The sequence below is a fragment of the Elephantulus edwardii genome, unplaced genomic scaffold (assembly GCF_000299155.1).
Source record: "Elephantulus edwardii isolate Elephantulus edwardi_28Jun2011 unplaced genomic scaffold, EleEdw1.0 scaffold00130, whole genome shotgun sequence".
Lineage (NCBI taxonomy): Eukaryota > Metazoa > Chordata > Mammalia > Macroscelidea > Macroscelididae > Elephantulus > Elephantulus edwardii.
The window spans coordinates 5,205,917-5,222,263 of NW_006399880.1; the positions used below are offsets into that span (position 1 = coordinate 5,205,917).

The 16,347-nt window shown below is 36.9% G+C and overlaps 1 protein-coding gene across 1 annotated transcript in view; it reads left to right on the top strand.

Moving 5' to 3' along the window:
• The window catches only part of SH3TC2 (SH3 domain and tetratricopeptide repeats 2), a 141,533-nt gene that overhangs the window by 21,209 nt on the left and 103,977 nt on the right, over positions 1 to 16,347 (top strand). The window contains exon 2 of the mRNA XM_006893752.1: positions 3,552 to 3,650. Within this exon, the coding sequence (XP_006893814.1) occupies positions 3,552 to 3,650 (99 nt within the window). The remainder of the gene's footprint in view (positions 1 to 3,551; positions 3,651 to 16,347) is intronic.

Genomic DNA, 16,347 nt, shown 5'->3' on the forward strand with positions numbered 1-16,347 from the left:
GCAACCCTCATTGCATACTCCTACGATAAAAATAATACCCTAAAATATAATACTTTTAGACTATTCTCTCCCCCATAGACTTCAATGCCGTAAACATAGAATGAGAAAAACTGGATGAAATATGTGGTTTTGATTTGTATCTCTCTTATTGCCAATGATTTTGAGTATTTCTTTATGTATCTGTTGGCCATCTGAATGTCCTCCTCTGTGGAAGGTCTTTCCAGTCTTTTGCCCATTTTGTAATTGTGTATCAGTCTTTTTCTTTTGGAGGCTCTGTAGGATTATATAAACTTTTGATATGAGACCTTTGTCTAAAATGGTATTGTGAAAATATTTGTTCTCAGTCAGTAGCTTTTCTTTTCACTCTGTTTGAAAAAAGTTTCTTATGCACACAGGGGTTTCTTCAAAAGATCCCACTCATTGATTTATCCTCTCCAGATTGATCATTTCTAGCTGTATTTAGCAGTCTCTTTATACCACAGTCTAGACAGTTTAAGTTTGATTTCATTTTGTCTCTGATGAATTTTATGAAGAAACCATCTTTTTAAAATACTAGGTTATTTACAAAATTCAAATACATTGTTTTTCATACAAAATCATTCCTATTTCCCTCACCCCCTTACCCATCAAATTGTATGACCCCATGAGTATTCTCTTTCTACACATCCTCACTCATCTTCTTCCCTCCCCCCACCTTGGATTCTCATACACGTTTTACAGTAATGGTTTGATACAGTGTTTGTCCTTGTGGGCCCGCGTTCCTTCATTCAGCTTAATGCTCTTCAGTCTTTATCAAGTTAGGTAATAATTCTATACTGGTTTACATACAAAGTTCATCAAGTTCATATACATTGTTTTCACCCCAGACCTTTCCCCTTTCCTTTACCAATCCCTCCCTTCACCCATCAAATTGTGCGACCTCATATTTAAGCCCCCACCCCCTTGTATCCTCGTACATGCTCTACAATAATGGTCCTATACAGTATTTGTCATTATGAGACTGAGTTAGTTCACTTAGCATAATCTCCCAGTCTCTCCCATTTTAGGTAGTAATTTACATAATTATTTCTCTTGCATGCTGCGTAGTATTCCATTGTGTGAATGTACCATAATTTCTCAATCTGTTCCATTGTGGTTGGACATTTGGGCTGTTTCCATGTTTTTGCTATGGTGAATAATGCTGCTGTGAACATTGGTGTACAAGTCTCTGTTTGTGCCTCAGTCCTCATTTTCTCAGGGTTTATTCCAAGCAGTTGAATACCTGGATCATATGGAATGTCTATGTCCAGTTTTTTTAGGAAACGCTAAACTGCCTTCTGGAGTGGTTTTACCATTGTACAATCCTACCAACAACGTATAAGAGTTCATATCTCGTCAGACCCTCTCCAACATTTATTGCTTGATGCCCTGCTAAACTTTGCCACTCCTGCTGGAGTGAGATGGTATTTCATTGTGGTTTTGATTTGCATCTCTCTTATTGCCAATGATCTTGAGCATTTCTTCATATGTCTGTTGGCCATTTGAATATTTTCCTCGGTGAAAATTCTTTCCATGTCTTTTGCTCATTTTGTAATTGTGTTATCAGTCTTTTTCTAGTGGAGGCCCTGTAGCTTTCTGTAAACTGTTGTTATGAGACCTTTGTCTGAAATGGTATTGCCAAATGTTTGTTCTCAGTCAATAGGTTTTCTTTTCACCCTGTGGAAGAAAGCTTTTGGTGAGCACAGAGATTTAATCTTTAGAAGATCCCATGCTTCAATTTTATCCTCTTCAGATTGTGTATTTCTGGCTGTATTTGGCAGTCCTTTTACACCATAGAGTAGCCTTTCTAAGCTTGGTTCTAGTTCGCCTTTAATGAGCTTTATAATTTTGGGCTTAATTCTGAGATCTCTGATCCACCTTGAGCTGATTTTTTAGTATGGTGTGAGATATGGATCCTCTTTCAGCTTTTTGCAAATAGCAGTCTAGTTTGCCAGCACCATTTGTTGAAGAGGTTATCATTTCCTCATTTTAGAAGTTTTATTTCCCTGTTGAATACCAGTTGACCATAGATAGTCAGATCCATTTCTGGGTTCTTGATTTATTCCACTGATCTATGTGCCTGTCATTGTACCAGTACCATGCTATTTTGGTTACTACTGCTGTGTAGTACGTTTTGAGGTCAGGGAGTGCTATGCCTCCAACCACATTTTTATTTTTCAGAAGTACTTTGCTTATTCAGGAATCTCCTTCCTCTCCAAATAAACTTGACAATTTCCCTCTCGATCTCCTTGAAAAATGAATTTGATATCATTATTGGGATTACGTTGAACATATAGATTGTTTTTGGTAGGACTATAATTTTCACAATATTAAGCCTTCCTATCCATGAACAGGGAGGGCACTTCTCCACACCCTCCTCATTTCTTTAGGTCTTGTATTGTGTCTTGCAGAAATGTTCTGTAGTTTTCTTTGTATAGGTATTTTGTATTTTTAGTTAGGCTCACTTCTAAGTATCTCAATTTGTAGTTGGCTATTGTAAATCATATAGGCTTTCTTGGTTTCCTTCTCTGAGGTCTCTTTGTAACTATAGAGGAATCCTACTGATCTTAGAAACCATCTTTTAAAAAAAATAATTTTATTATTTTTTGTGCATTGTACCATCAAATCAGATCTGACCGGTACAGGAGGACATTGTCCCTCCTTTTCCAGCAGAGCATCTGGTGGATTCAAACCAGGCACATCTGGGATTGCAGTGCAGCTTTTTGCCACTAAGAAATCATCTTTTGAAAACTGAAGAGAAGAAACATCTGAGACAGGACTCTATGTAGTGTGCAGAGTGGACAGTCTAAGGACATTCACATATTTTTGGACTATTACTACTAGTTATATCCCCAAGGATGACACTATACTCAGTGGGTGCTATCTGTCCATTGACTGTCCACTGTGTTGTTAGATCCACAGTCTATAGGACTCCATCTTACCTAAGGATAGGAATATGTGTAGACATGATTTTGGGGTTTTATTTAATAAAATAAAGGCATACCTGAGAGAATGACATGTGTGGTAGTTCTTTACTTCACAATTGAGTATTCACCAATTGTAAGACAGTTGTATACCATCCAGTCAGAATAGATTAATCACTGACAGTCCAGTGGGATTTAAGAGGCTTTAAATTGCAAGAGAAGAGATTGCCCATCTTTCTCTTGCAGAGCAGTTTGTGGATTTAAGCCTTGTACATTAGGGTTGAGAGTGCAACTTCTTATACTAGGCCATCAGAGCTCCTTTTGGAAGTAGGCATAATCTGTAGGGAGCTGCACTACTAGTCCAGAGATGGCATTCCCAGCCAGTTCAAATCCTCCAGTGGCTCCAAAAGAGAAAGATGGATAATTTCTTCTCATGTCATTTACAATCTCCAAAAATCCATCTGGATGGTCATCTATGAGTCAGTTCTAAATCCACAGCAATGACTAAGTGATAACAATTCAAAACCTCTCCATGTCTTGAACACCACTGTCAGTCCTTGCTTACAAGGCCTATTTTCACAAATGATCTTTTATTTTTATTTTCTCTAGGTAAAGGCACTCCTTCCAAGGATCCAACTTTATCAAGTGAGTTTACTTCCTCTACTGACTACAAGGAAAGATGTTTCCTGCTACAGAATATGACTCCAGGTATCAAAACTCCCAAATGCAAGCACTCATTTACTTGTATGTCCCATGTAGAATATTGCACTATTTTATTCTTATCTGCAAAGTCTTCTCTTCTCATCCTTTTATACTGGCTGTAAATTGACTAAACCCACACTTGTAGAAGTTGCTCTGACTCTGTCATTCTTTCGCTTACAAGTTTTTCATGACTCTCCATTACTTTCTATGGTTCTATGGAGTTTCCAAATATACTGTTACATGATGGTGAGTCAGTTCTGACCCAAAGCAACCTATAGACAACGGTTCCTAACACCACCTTGTCCAGATTCATTCTACAGTCATTGTTATGTTTAAGCCCATTGTTGTAGCCACTCGGTCATGGTGTTCATCAAAGGTCTTCTTCTTCTTTTCTTTGTGACTCTACTTTTCCAAGCATGTTGTCCTTGTCCAGAAACTCATCTTTCCTAATGCCATATCCCAAATAGGTGAAATTAAGTCTCTCTCACCACCTTAATGAATATTCTGATTGTATGTTTTCGCAAGACAGAAGTTTTTGTTCTTATGGTGACTGAGGACAAAATGGGTGCCAGAAGAGACTATGAATATTGCACTAGAGTGCTGAGAAGCCAAACAAAGGGAAGAAACCAGAAAGTTAAAGAATTCAACAAAAAATTTCAAAGGACAGCTCATGAAGAGAAAGAAAAGTGGTACCAGCAGTCAGGAAATCAAAAAGTGTATCGCGATGGGAAAGTCTGCTGTTAGGGACCTCTCTAAAGTACTCAGGAGCAACAGTGTCTCTCTGGAGACTAAGGTGCGCCTGATACAGGCCATGGTATTTGCAATCGCTTGTTATGCATCAGAGAGTTGGACAATGACTAGGGAGGACAGAAGGAGAGTGGATGCTTTTGAAGTGTGGTGCTGGAGAAGGGTACTGAATGTACCATGGACTGCCAGGAAAACAAACAGATTCATCTTGGAGAGGATTAAACCAAGCTGCTCCTTGGAGGCAAAGATTCTGGGGCTTCGTCTGACATACTTTGGACATGTTGCCAGGAGGGACGGGTCCTTGGAGAGGGACATCATGCTTGGGAGTGTTGAGGGACAACGCAGGAGGGGAAGACCCTCTATGAGATGGATTGATTCGGTGACTGGGGTAATCGGGATGGGTGTGTCAGAGGCGGTGCGGTTGGCGCAGGATAGAGCAGGGTTTAGGGCTGTTGTGCATAGGGTCACTATGAGTCGGAAACGACTCGACGGCACATAACAACACAACAACATGACAAAATGTGAAAAGAGCTGGAGTCAGAAAATCGAAAGGCAAGACCTTTATGTGAAGAACAAATTCAAGCCTTGAATTGCAATACTGGAAGATACTATAGGCAAAATGTTGAATAGTCTAAGAAGCATCAGAGGAAGATGGAAAGAATACATGGAGTCATTATACCACAAAGAATTGGTTGACACAGACTCATTTCAGGAAAGCAGGATATGTTAAAAAATCAATGGTAATAAGAGAAGTTCAAGCTACTTTTAAGACATTGGCCAAAAATAAGGCCTCAGGAATTGAAGGAATACCAATTGACAAATTTCAACCAAAACATGCAACTCTGGATGTGCTTACCAGGTTGTGCCAAGAGACCTGGAGTTATCTGACCATTTGACTGGAAGAGATTTATATTTATTCCCTTTCCCTAAAACTATGATCCAACAGAATGTGGAAATTATTGAACAATATCACATGCAAGCAAAATCTTGTTGAAGATTCTTCAAAAACAATTAAAACAGTACATCAACAGAGAACTGTCAGAAATATGAGCTGGGTTTAGAAGAGGCTGTGACACTAGGGATATCATTGCTGATGTCAGATGTGTCATGAATGAGAGCAGAGAATACCAGAAGGATGTCTATTTGTGTTTTATTGACTATTCAAAGGCATTTGATTTTGTGGATCATAACAAATTGTGGTTAACACGGAGAAGAATGGGAATACCAGAACAATTGATAGTGCTCATGTGAAACCTATGCCTAGACCAAGAAGCTATTGTCCTAACAGAGCAAAGGAACAGCACATGGATTAAAATCAAGAAAGGAGAGTGTCAGGGATATATCTTTTATTCATACCTTTTCAATTTATATGCTAAACAGTTCATTTAAGAGGTTGGACTTTATGAAGAAGAATGTGACATCAGGATTGGAGGAAATCTCTTTAATAACCTGTTTTATGCAGATATCACAACTTTGCTTGCTGAAAATAAGAAGGACTTGAAGCAATTACTGCAGAGATCAAGCTTTAAATATGAATTTCATTTCAACAGCAAGAAAGCAAAAATTCTCACCACTGGGCCAAAAGACAGAATTGTGGCCAATTGAGACAAGATTGAAGTTGTTAGTGATTTAATCTTGCTCAGATCCACACTCAACACCTTTGGTACGAGCAGCCAGGAAATCAAAAGATGAGTTTCATGGGGGAAATTTGCTGTCAGAGACCTCTCCAGAATGCTAAAGAGCAACAATATCAGTCTAGAGACTAAAGTGCACTTGACTGAGGTCATGGTCTCCTCAAATGCTTGCTATGCATCTGAGAGACCTGGACAATTAATAAGGACAGAAGAAGAATTGAGAAGCATCAATGCCTTTGATTTGTGGTGCCTGACACAGAGTATTGAACATACTGTAGAATGCCAAGAGAACAAACAAGTTTGTGCGGGAAAGGGTGAAGCCAGGTTGCTCCTTGGAGGCAAAGATTTTGTGTGTACTGTCAAATCAGATCTGACAGGTACAGAAGGAGATTGCCCCTCCTTCTCCAGCAGAGCATCTGGTGGATTCGAACCATGTGCCTCTGGGATTACAGTGCAGCTTCTTGCGGAGGCAAAGATTTTGAAACTCCATCTCACATACACTTTGGGCAGGCTGCCAGGAGATGCCAGTCCTTGGAGAAGACATGATGCTTAGAAGGGTAGAAGGCCAGTACAGGAGAGTAAGACCACAAATGAGATGGATTGACAAGGACTGTGGCAATGAGGTCAGGAGTGTAAGAGAAGGTGAGGTTGACTAAGAATGGGACAAGGCTCAGAGGTGTTGTTTACAGGGTCACTATGAGTTGCAGTCAACTCAATGGCACATAAAACAACATGGTAGTTGATTTTATATTCAAGATTCTTCACTAATACTGTACAAAGACATCAATTCTACAGTCTTACTTTTTTCATCATAAAGCTTTCACATGCTTATGAAGTGATTGAGATTTTGTGATTGTTATTTTGTGCACATTAACCCTCAAAGAGACATCTTTGTTTTTTAACACTTTGAAAAGGTCTTTTGTGGATATAATCAACCTAATAACTATGTTGTTTTATTTCTTTACTGCTACTTCTATGGGTTTTAATTATGGATCCAGGTAACATGGATCTGCTCAGCTTTCCGTTAACAAGGTCAATAAAACTTTCTCAGGTTGATTGTCAAAGCTGTTCACAAGTTGATATGATTAGGAGTTCCTTATATATTTGCTCTATTCTTGTTGTTGTTGATTACCTTTGAATTGAGCATGAATCACAGCGACTCTATGAGCAAAAGGCCTGAAGCCCCTCTACAACTATCAACATTTATCAAAGTTCATAGAGTTTCCGAGGCATATTGTTTAGGAAGTGGATGCCACTCTTGCTTCCAAATTTGCTCTATTAGTAGAAATATATGATCTATTAAATTTCAAAATGCAGAAGGGCAGGGTACTATTTTTATATTAAAACTATTTTTAAAAATGAAAAAAAGTTCTACAATGTACCTAAAACTATTATTTTTTTCATCATTGATATTATTTCTTTCTTTTTTTGTTTCATTTTTTTATTTTATTAATTTTAATGAACATTTACAGAGATTTTAGATTTCCATGCATTCATTGTTGCACTAACAATTATTTTTATATAGTTTGTGCTCAGAATATATTTGCTAAAAGATTTATGAAAGCTACATGAATACGTGCAAGTTGCATACGGTTTATAAAGCAAGATATTACCTGATACATAGTAGATCCTCAAAAACTATTTATTGAATAAATAAATAAATGGTTGAATAGTTCACTACATGGGGTGAAATTGTGCAAAAGGACATCTATCTTTACCACTTCTAATTTTTTTAGAAGTAGAAAATATTTTGTTTTTAACTTGAATGATAAGTGAGAGTTTACAAATCATATTAGTTTTTTCAGAAATCATTAGAGACATTAATTACCATTAGTTGTTGCAATTAACTTTTTACAATTTTAAAGCAAACCCTTGTTGTATACCTTCACCCACTTCTCTATTTTTAGTCTCCTTTTTTCTTCCCTTCCCTCATTTTAAAGTAATAGAAAAGAAAAAAAATTCTTATTCTTAAAACATATGCCTCACAAGGTGCCATTTAAGAGACTTCTATGAGTGAAAAAGAGAACTCAGAGAAGGAAACCAAGAAAGCAATACAATTTACAATAGCCAGCCACAAATTGAGATACTTGGAAGTGAACCTAACCAGAGATACAAAAAACCCATACAAAGAAAACTACAGAACATTTCTGCAAGACACAATAGAAGACCTAAAGAAATGGAAAAAAATGTGCTCTCAATATTGAAGAGAATATTGTGAAAATGATAGTCCTACCGAAAGCAATCTACATGTTCAATTCAATCGCAATACAGATACCAAATTTGTTTTTCAAGGAGATTGGAAAGGAAATTGTCAAGTTTATTTGGAGAAGAAAGAGACCCCAAATAAGCAAAACTTTTGAGAAACAAAAATGAAGTGAAAAGCATAGCACTCCCTGACCTCAAAACCCACTACACAGCAGTAGTAACCAAAGCAGCATATTACTAGTACAATAGCAGGCACATAGACCAAAGGAACAGAATTGAGAACCCAGAAATAGATCCAGCTATCTATCGTCAACTATTATTTGACAAGGAAATAAAACCTATCAAATGGGGAAGTGATAACCACTTCAACAAATGGTGCTGGGGAAACTGGACTGCTCCCTGTAGAAAGCTGAAACAGGATCCATATCTCACACTATTCACAAAAAATCACCTCAAGGTGGATCAGAGTCTTAAGAGACAAACTGGGATCAAGCTTAGAAGCTCTAGTCTACGATATAGAGACTGTCAATTACAGCCAGAAATGCACAGTCCAAAGAGGATAAAATTGATGAATGGGACCTTCTAAAGATTAAATACATGTGTGCATCAAAACTTTTTCCAACAGGGTGAAAAGAAAACCTACCAACTGGGAACAAACATTTGGCAATACCATCTCAGAAAAGAGTCTCATAATGAAAGTTTATAGAAAACTACTGGGCCTCCACAAGAAAAAGACTGATAACACAATTACAAAATAAGCAGAAGGCATGTAAAGAATTTCCACAGAGGAAGATATTCAAATGGCCAACAAACATAAGAAGAAATGTTGAAAATCATTGGCAATAAGAGAGATGCAAATCAAGACTACAGTGAAATATGATCTCACTCCAATAGCAGTGGAAGTTTAACAGGTCAGCAATTAATAAATGTTGGAGAAGATGTAGTGAGATAGGAACTCTTATACATTGTTGGTGAGATTGTACAATGGTACAACCACTCTGGAAGGCAGTTTGGCACTTCCTCAAAAAGCTTAACATAGAAATTCCATATGACTCAGCTATGCCATTGCTTGGAACATACCCCAAGAAAATGAGAACTGAGGCTCAAATAGAAACTTGTACAACAATGTCCACAGCAGCATGATTCACCATTGCAAGAACATGGAAACAGCCCAGATTTCCAACCACAAATGAATTGATTGAGAAGGTGTGGTAGCTTCACACAATAAAATACTATGCAGCACACAGAAGCAATAACTTTGTAAATTGTTAACTAACTTGGGAGGGCCTGTAGAGTATTATGCTGAGTGAACTAACTCAGTCCCACAAGGACAAATACTGTATAAAACCATTATTGTAGAATGAATATGAGGATCCAAGGGGGGGGGGTGGAAAAAGAGGGATGAGGATGGGTTGGGGGATAGGCTTTCAATCATAGTGTTGCACAATTCTGTGGGTGGGTGAGGTGAAGGAAATGGGAAGGATCTTTTGTGAAGAACAATGTATTCAAACTTTGTAAATAAATCAGTATAAAATAAAAAAATTAAAAATTAATAAAAATAACCTCCAAAAATGTCACAGGGATGAAAAAAAAGAAGTGCCTGTAAGGTTTGTGAAGAGAGCATTGTCATCAGAGGAAGCTCTATATGACCCATGATATGGTCAGAAAATCCTGAGGAAAATCTATGGAAGACTTATTTCTCTTGTGCAAAATCTGGGTGAATCAAATGCCAAGCATGTACTTAATGACCTTCTCAAGGTCTTCTCATCTTCATGTACTCACATATAAGGGGTGGTACCCAAATTCACACTTATAATTGTTAGTCACCATTGAGTGGGTCCTTATTCATGAAGACTCCATGCACAACAGAGTAACATGCTGTATGATGGTGAGCCATTCTCATTGTTTATTTAAAGCTAGTTGTTAATTGGATGATGTTCCATTATGACCAACAGGACTTTCACTGGCTGACTGTTGGAAGTCAGGTCCTTCTAGGTCTTCACTCCTAGCCCATGTTAATCTGGAAAATCTCCTAGAATTTGTTCAAGATGATAAGAACACATAAGGCTGTTCTACACTGTACTTGAGATACTTTGTATGAGATTCAAACTTGGGTTTCCCTTATGGAAGGGAGGTTTATGCCATTGAACCACTACTGTATGGAGCCAAGTTTAGCAAGAAAGAAAGTTACATAATTGATGTTATTGCATACCGTCAAGTTCGAACACAATCTAGCAAGTTTCAGAGGCAGTAAAACGCACAGGAGGAGATTGTCCATTTTTCTCCTGCAAAGCAACAGGTGGATTTGAATCATGTACAATTTACTTTGGGAGCACAATTCTTTATGACTAAGTCACCAGAGGTTTTTAGGCAATTTATTCGTGGCCGTGTGGCAAATATGTTTGGAGAAAGGAAGTAAGTCCTTTATCAGTTTCCAACCACAATACTCTATTTCTCCTCCAAAATGTGCCCTTCAGGGATATGGAATGAAGATTTGTGAAAAAGATTTTACATTGTGAATGCCTTTGGTGAATCCTGGGGGTTTTCTGTGTATACTATCATATCATATGCATATAGCAACAGTTTTACCACCTCTTTGCCAGGTTGGATACTTCTTTTCTTCTCTTGTATTTCCCTTGCAAGTACTTACAATACAATAATGAAGAGTAGTGGTGAAAGTACATCTTTGTTTGCAAGGGGAATGCCTGTAGTTTTTCCTCCATCGAGAATGATGTTAGCTTTTGGTTTTGCATATATACTTTTCACTGTGTTGAGGAAATTCCCTTCAATTCCTATTTTTCTGATTTTACTTAGGAAGGGTGTTGATTTTGTTTAAAGACTTTTCTACATCAATTGACACACTCTGTGGTTCTTGTGTTTGTTTTGTTAATGTGATGAATTACATTGATTGTTTTTCTTATGTTGAACCATCCTTGCAAAATTGTTATGAATTCTGCTTTGGTCATAATGAATTTTTTAAATGTGTTAAGTTCTACTGGATAGAATTTTGTTAATAATCTTGCATCTATATTCATGGGAGATAATTGGTCTGTAGTTTTCTTTTTTAGTAATATCTTTGTCTAGTTTTGGTATTAAGGTTATGTTTGCTTCATAGAATTTCATAGACTCTGATAGTGTTGCTTCCTTTTCTGTTTTTTGAAATAATTTAAATAGAATTTGCAGTAGATCTTCTCCGAATGTTTAGTAGAATTCAGCTGTTAAGTCATCTGGGCCAGAACTTTTTTGGGGAGTGAAGTCTTTATATGATCTGCTCAATTTCTTCTTTTGTGATGGATTTGTTCAAGTATTCTACATCTGTCCATGCCAAGCTAGGTAGGGTGTGAGTTTCCAGGTGTTTGTCCATTTCCTCCAGATTTTCAAGTTTGATATCTGGCTCTATTGTGATGTCACCTCTATAATTTCTTATATGAATTATTTGTGCCTTCTCTTTCTTTTTTTTTGGTTAAATTTGCTGATGGTTTGTCTATTTTTTTGATCCTTTTGAAGAACTTGCTCTTGTTCTTGTTGATCATTTCAATTGTTTTTCTGTTTTCTATCTCATTAATTTCAGTTCTTGTCCTTATAATTTTCTCTCTTTCTAGAGGCTATGGGGTTAAATTGTTGTTTTTTTTCTACTTGATGGAGGTGTTGAGTTAGGTCATTCATTTTGCTTATTTCTTCCTTATATTTATTTATTTTTTTATGTGTCTGCCTATTGCTAAGAGCTACCACCTGAGGATTGCCTGAGCTGTAACCCAGAGGTTTTGACTTGTTGCATTTTCATTATCATTTGTTTCCCTTTTTATGTCATCTTTTTATTTCTTCTATAACCCAACCATGTTATGTTATTGTTGTTGATTGCCGTCAAGTCAAGCACGACTCATAGCAACTCCATGCACAAAAGGCCTGAAGCCCTTCCACATCCATCATCATTTATCAAAGTTCATAGTTTCTAGAGGTGTGCTGTTTTATTTAGCTTCCATGTTTTGTGAGCTTTATCCTTTTGTCATCAATTTCTAATTTTATGGAATTGTGGCCTGAGAAGACACTTTGAATTATTTCAGTGTTTTTTATTCTCTTGAGGCTTCCTTTGTGTCCTAGTAGGTGATCAATTATGGAGAATGTACCACGTGCACCAGAGAAGAAAGTAAATTGGATTTTGGTTGGGTGCAGTACCCTGAATACATCCACAAGTTCAATTTGGCTAATTGTATAGTTTAGATGTTCTGCATCTTTGTTAAGTTTTTTTGATATGATCTATACTTCGGTCAAAGTGGTGTATTAAGTCTCTTGCCACTACTGTAATGCTGATTTCTTCAAGTCTGTGAGCTATTGTTTTATGCATTTTATAGATCTATTATTTGGTGCCTAGACGTTGACCAGTGTATTTTTGGTCTGTTCTGCTTTTAATCATTATATAGTGCACCTCCTTATCTCTTATGACAATTTTCAACCTGAAGTATTTTTTATCAGAGATTAATATTGCTACTTCTGTGTGGTTTGGTTTTTGTTTGTTTGTTTTTTGTTTTTTGCAGATGTGATTTGCTTGGTTTATTTTTTTTTTAAACCCTTAATTTTTAGTCAATATTTTTCCTCTTTTCTTAAGTGTGTCTCTTGTAGGTAGCATATTGGTGGACTTTGTTTTTTGATCCATTCAGCTGCACTTTTTCCTCTTAATTGTTGTATTTAGCCCATTCACATTAAGTATGATTTTTGACATGACAGGTTTTATCATTGACATTTTTCTGTATTTCTTTTTTTGTTGTTTCTGTTTACTATGGTCCATTCACTTTCCTTTGGTGTCTCTGTGTGAAGGATTTCTCTTAGAATTTCTTCTAGTGTTGGTCTTATGTTCACAAATTTATTTAGTTTCTGTTTCTTGGCAAATGATTTAATTTCTCCTTCATATTTGTCTTTGCTGGGTACAGGATCTTCAGCTGGCATTAATGTCAACTTCTATATTTGCCATCTCATTGTCTTCTTGCTCATGTGCTTTCTGCTTAGAAATTTGAACTTAACCTAATTTGTTCTCTTTAGTAGATAACTTTTTGTTTTTCTTGTGCTGCTTTTAGTATTCTATCCTTATTTCTCATTTTGGCAAATTTATCTATGATATGTTTTGATGTTTTTCTTTTTGAGTCTAGTCTACTTGAGGTTCAATGAGCTTCTTGAATGTGGATTTCCTTGTTTTTCATAACTGTGGAGTTTTCTTCTAGTGCCTCTTCTACCTTTTCAGTTTTTTACCTGCCCTACTCATGTTCTGGGATTCTGGCCATATATATGTTGTATCTTTTTATGCAGTCACACATGATTCTAATGTTTTCTTTCCATCTCCTCTCTGTTTTCTCTTCTAGTGTGTTCCCATTGAGGTTTTTATCTTCCAGCTCACTGACTCTCTGTTCCACCTTTTTTGTTCTGTTTTTTTGTTCCTCCAGCAAGTTGGAAGTGTTATAATTTTGATCTTGATATTCTTGGTTGTGTTTTCACGCATTTCTGCTAATTCCAATATGGTGTTTGCTGTACATTCTCTGTCTTGTGCTGATTTTAATATTGCTTCTACATTTATATCTATAGTATACATTTTTTCTTCTGTCTTTTTCAATTTCTTCAGTAGTTATTTATGTTTCTCGACATCAGTGTATTTCTCCTGGCTCCCTGTCTCTTGGATACTTGCTTTATTTATGGCTTCCGTTCTTTCTTCCATTGTTTCCACCTTCTTCCTTAGCTGTTCATATAACTCTGTATCAATGTATTTCTTCAGGTTCCCTGTCTCTGGGGTATTCACTTTATTTTTGGCTTCCATTCTTTCTTCCATTCTTTGTACCTTCTTCCATAGCTGTTCATATGACTCTGTATCAATATATTTCTTTTGCTTCTCTGTCTCTGGGGAATTAACTAGCTTTGCAAAATGGTACTTAGTTTGTTTGTTTGTTTAAGAGAAGGCTTATTTTATTTTTCACAATGTTTGAAACTGCCTGCTGCTTTCTTGACATACGAAATTTTTCTTGGTATGTGTTAGGCCATTTCTATTGTGTCTGTGTAGCTTGTGGACAGTTCTTATCTTTATGATGTTATTAATTAGTTGCAGACTTAAAAGTGTTCCCTTTATGGAGGAGGACAACTTGCTATTTCAGGAGTCCTTTTTGAGTCTGTTAAGTGAGAAATTTCCCTTCATTAAAATATCTCAACTTCTCTTTTAGCTGCAATGAAGCCTCTCATCTGGCTACTGCCTGCCTCTTCTAAAGTGTGGAATTGTCCGTGGTGTGGCTGACGGTTACAGCAGTCAGAGACCCACTTCCTGGCAGGCAGCTGTGCTCTCTCTCTCTTTCTGGTGTGGAGTAGAGAGAATGGGCCCTACCTCTAACTTGCAGCCTTCTCAGTTCTAATGTGCCCTCTCTGTTCTGTAATGTAATTTGTTGGGGATCTCTCCAGCCTGTCCTTGCCTTCATCTGAAGTTTGGAAGTGTCCTTTGGGTGCTCATAAGTGTAGCAACGAGAGAACAACTCACCTGGGAAGGCAACTGCACTCTCTCTATCCCTTAAATTGTGAATGCTTTTAAGGATATCTTCTATGCAAGTAGATATTGCATATATGACATACCAGATTCTTTTCTTCCTAAGTTTCAAATGCTGTCAAACTACTATCTGACAATGGGGACACTTTTTCCTTTACTTCTCTCTGCTATATCAATGTACTCACTTCCCATTTATTTGGACCCTCTCTGAAAAATGCTGACTCACCATCTGTGGTCTCATGAACACTATAAAGTCAGCATTTTGCTTTATAATAAGTGTGAGAAGACCAATGAACACAGGGTATCTATAGGTGAAATAAAAAGTTATCCGAAAAAAATTGTTCTTAAAAAAATGTTCTAAAAAAAAAGGCATCTGAAGATAAACTTATCCATATTATAGCAATTTTTCATCAAGATGCTCTTTCCAGGGATGCCATGGACTAAGGAGAGGGCCTTGGCTCTGCTACTAACTTCTTTCAAACAGCTGAATGACACAGAGTGAATTACACTTCATACTGTAATGAGAACGAATCTGATTTATTCTCAGTCTCTCCTGCCCATTTGATGCAGAGGGTTCTACAGTATTTGATAGTGGGCTAGGGGCTTAGTTCAGCTATCCTGAGCATGCTAATATTTCAGAACCAGTTTGTCTAATTTAAATCTATATAAACAGATTCACATGGGTAGCAATGAAATTCACAGAGAAGGTGTTAGCAGTCAGTAGAAACAATTTCAAGTATATTTCCAAAAGGGAGTTTGGAATAAACTTTGGAAGCTTGGAAGCAGTGGAGAAAGAAGTCACAGTATTAGTAAAAAATCAAGATTAATACAAGTGTGGCTAGACAAGGGCAGGTTAGAACAGTATCTGCTTGAGTACTCAAGGAGGCAGATGGTAAGTATAACAGCTAATGATGATATGTTTCTGACAGTGAGAATGTATAAACCACGGAGAAATAAATCTGTGTCAATGAGATAATTTTACAAGCTTTTCAGAACCCTGTGGGACCAGCATTCCAATTGTCACTTTGTTTATGAAACAAGTGAAGCGTGTAGGTAATTAATTTTTTAGGATTGCATAGTTTGAGTCTATAGCCTGAGTTTAAGTGACTCTTCCACTTCTCAGCTCATTTTTGTGCTGTGTCTCCATCTAAATATCAGTGGGCACTGAGGCTACCAGATAGAGACTTGGATTGATGTTGCTTGGATGAAATATGGGATGACTGGAACTAGAATGTAGATCAGGAGAAGATCGAGTGAGAAAAATATCCATTTGAAGTTCATATTAAAGCCAGTCTAGCCAGGCAGGTGCATGAGAAGCTGGCCTGTAGCCATAAAATGTTCAGGATATCTAGGTTTAACATAGGCTTTTTGAAGTTTGAGTGTCAGGCTTGCCTTACAGACCCAGGCTAGTATGGTAGCAGCTGTTTCTGATATGTAAAGAATTTGCAAAAGTCTTAACAAGTTAGAGCTGAAAGATCTGTGATTATCTAATATCACTTCTCAGTTTAATGCATTTTAGGGAATGGCAAAGGATACACTGACAAAGGATATTAATCAGAATTGGGTTATTTTTGTTTATCTTTTATATTATTAAATTTTATTA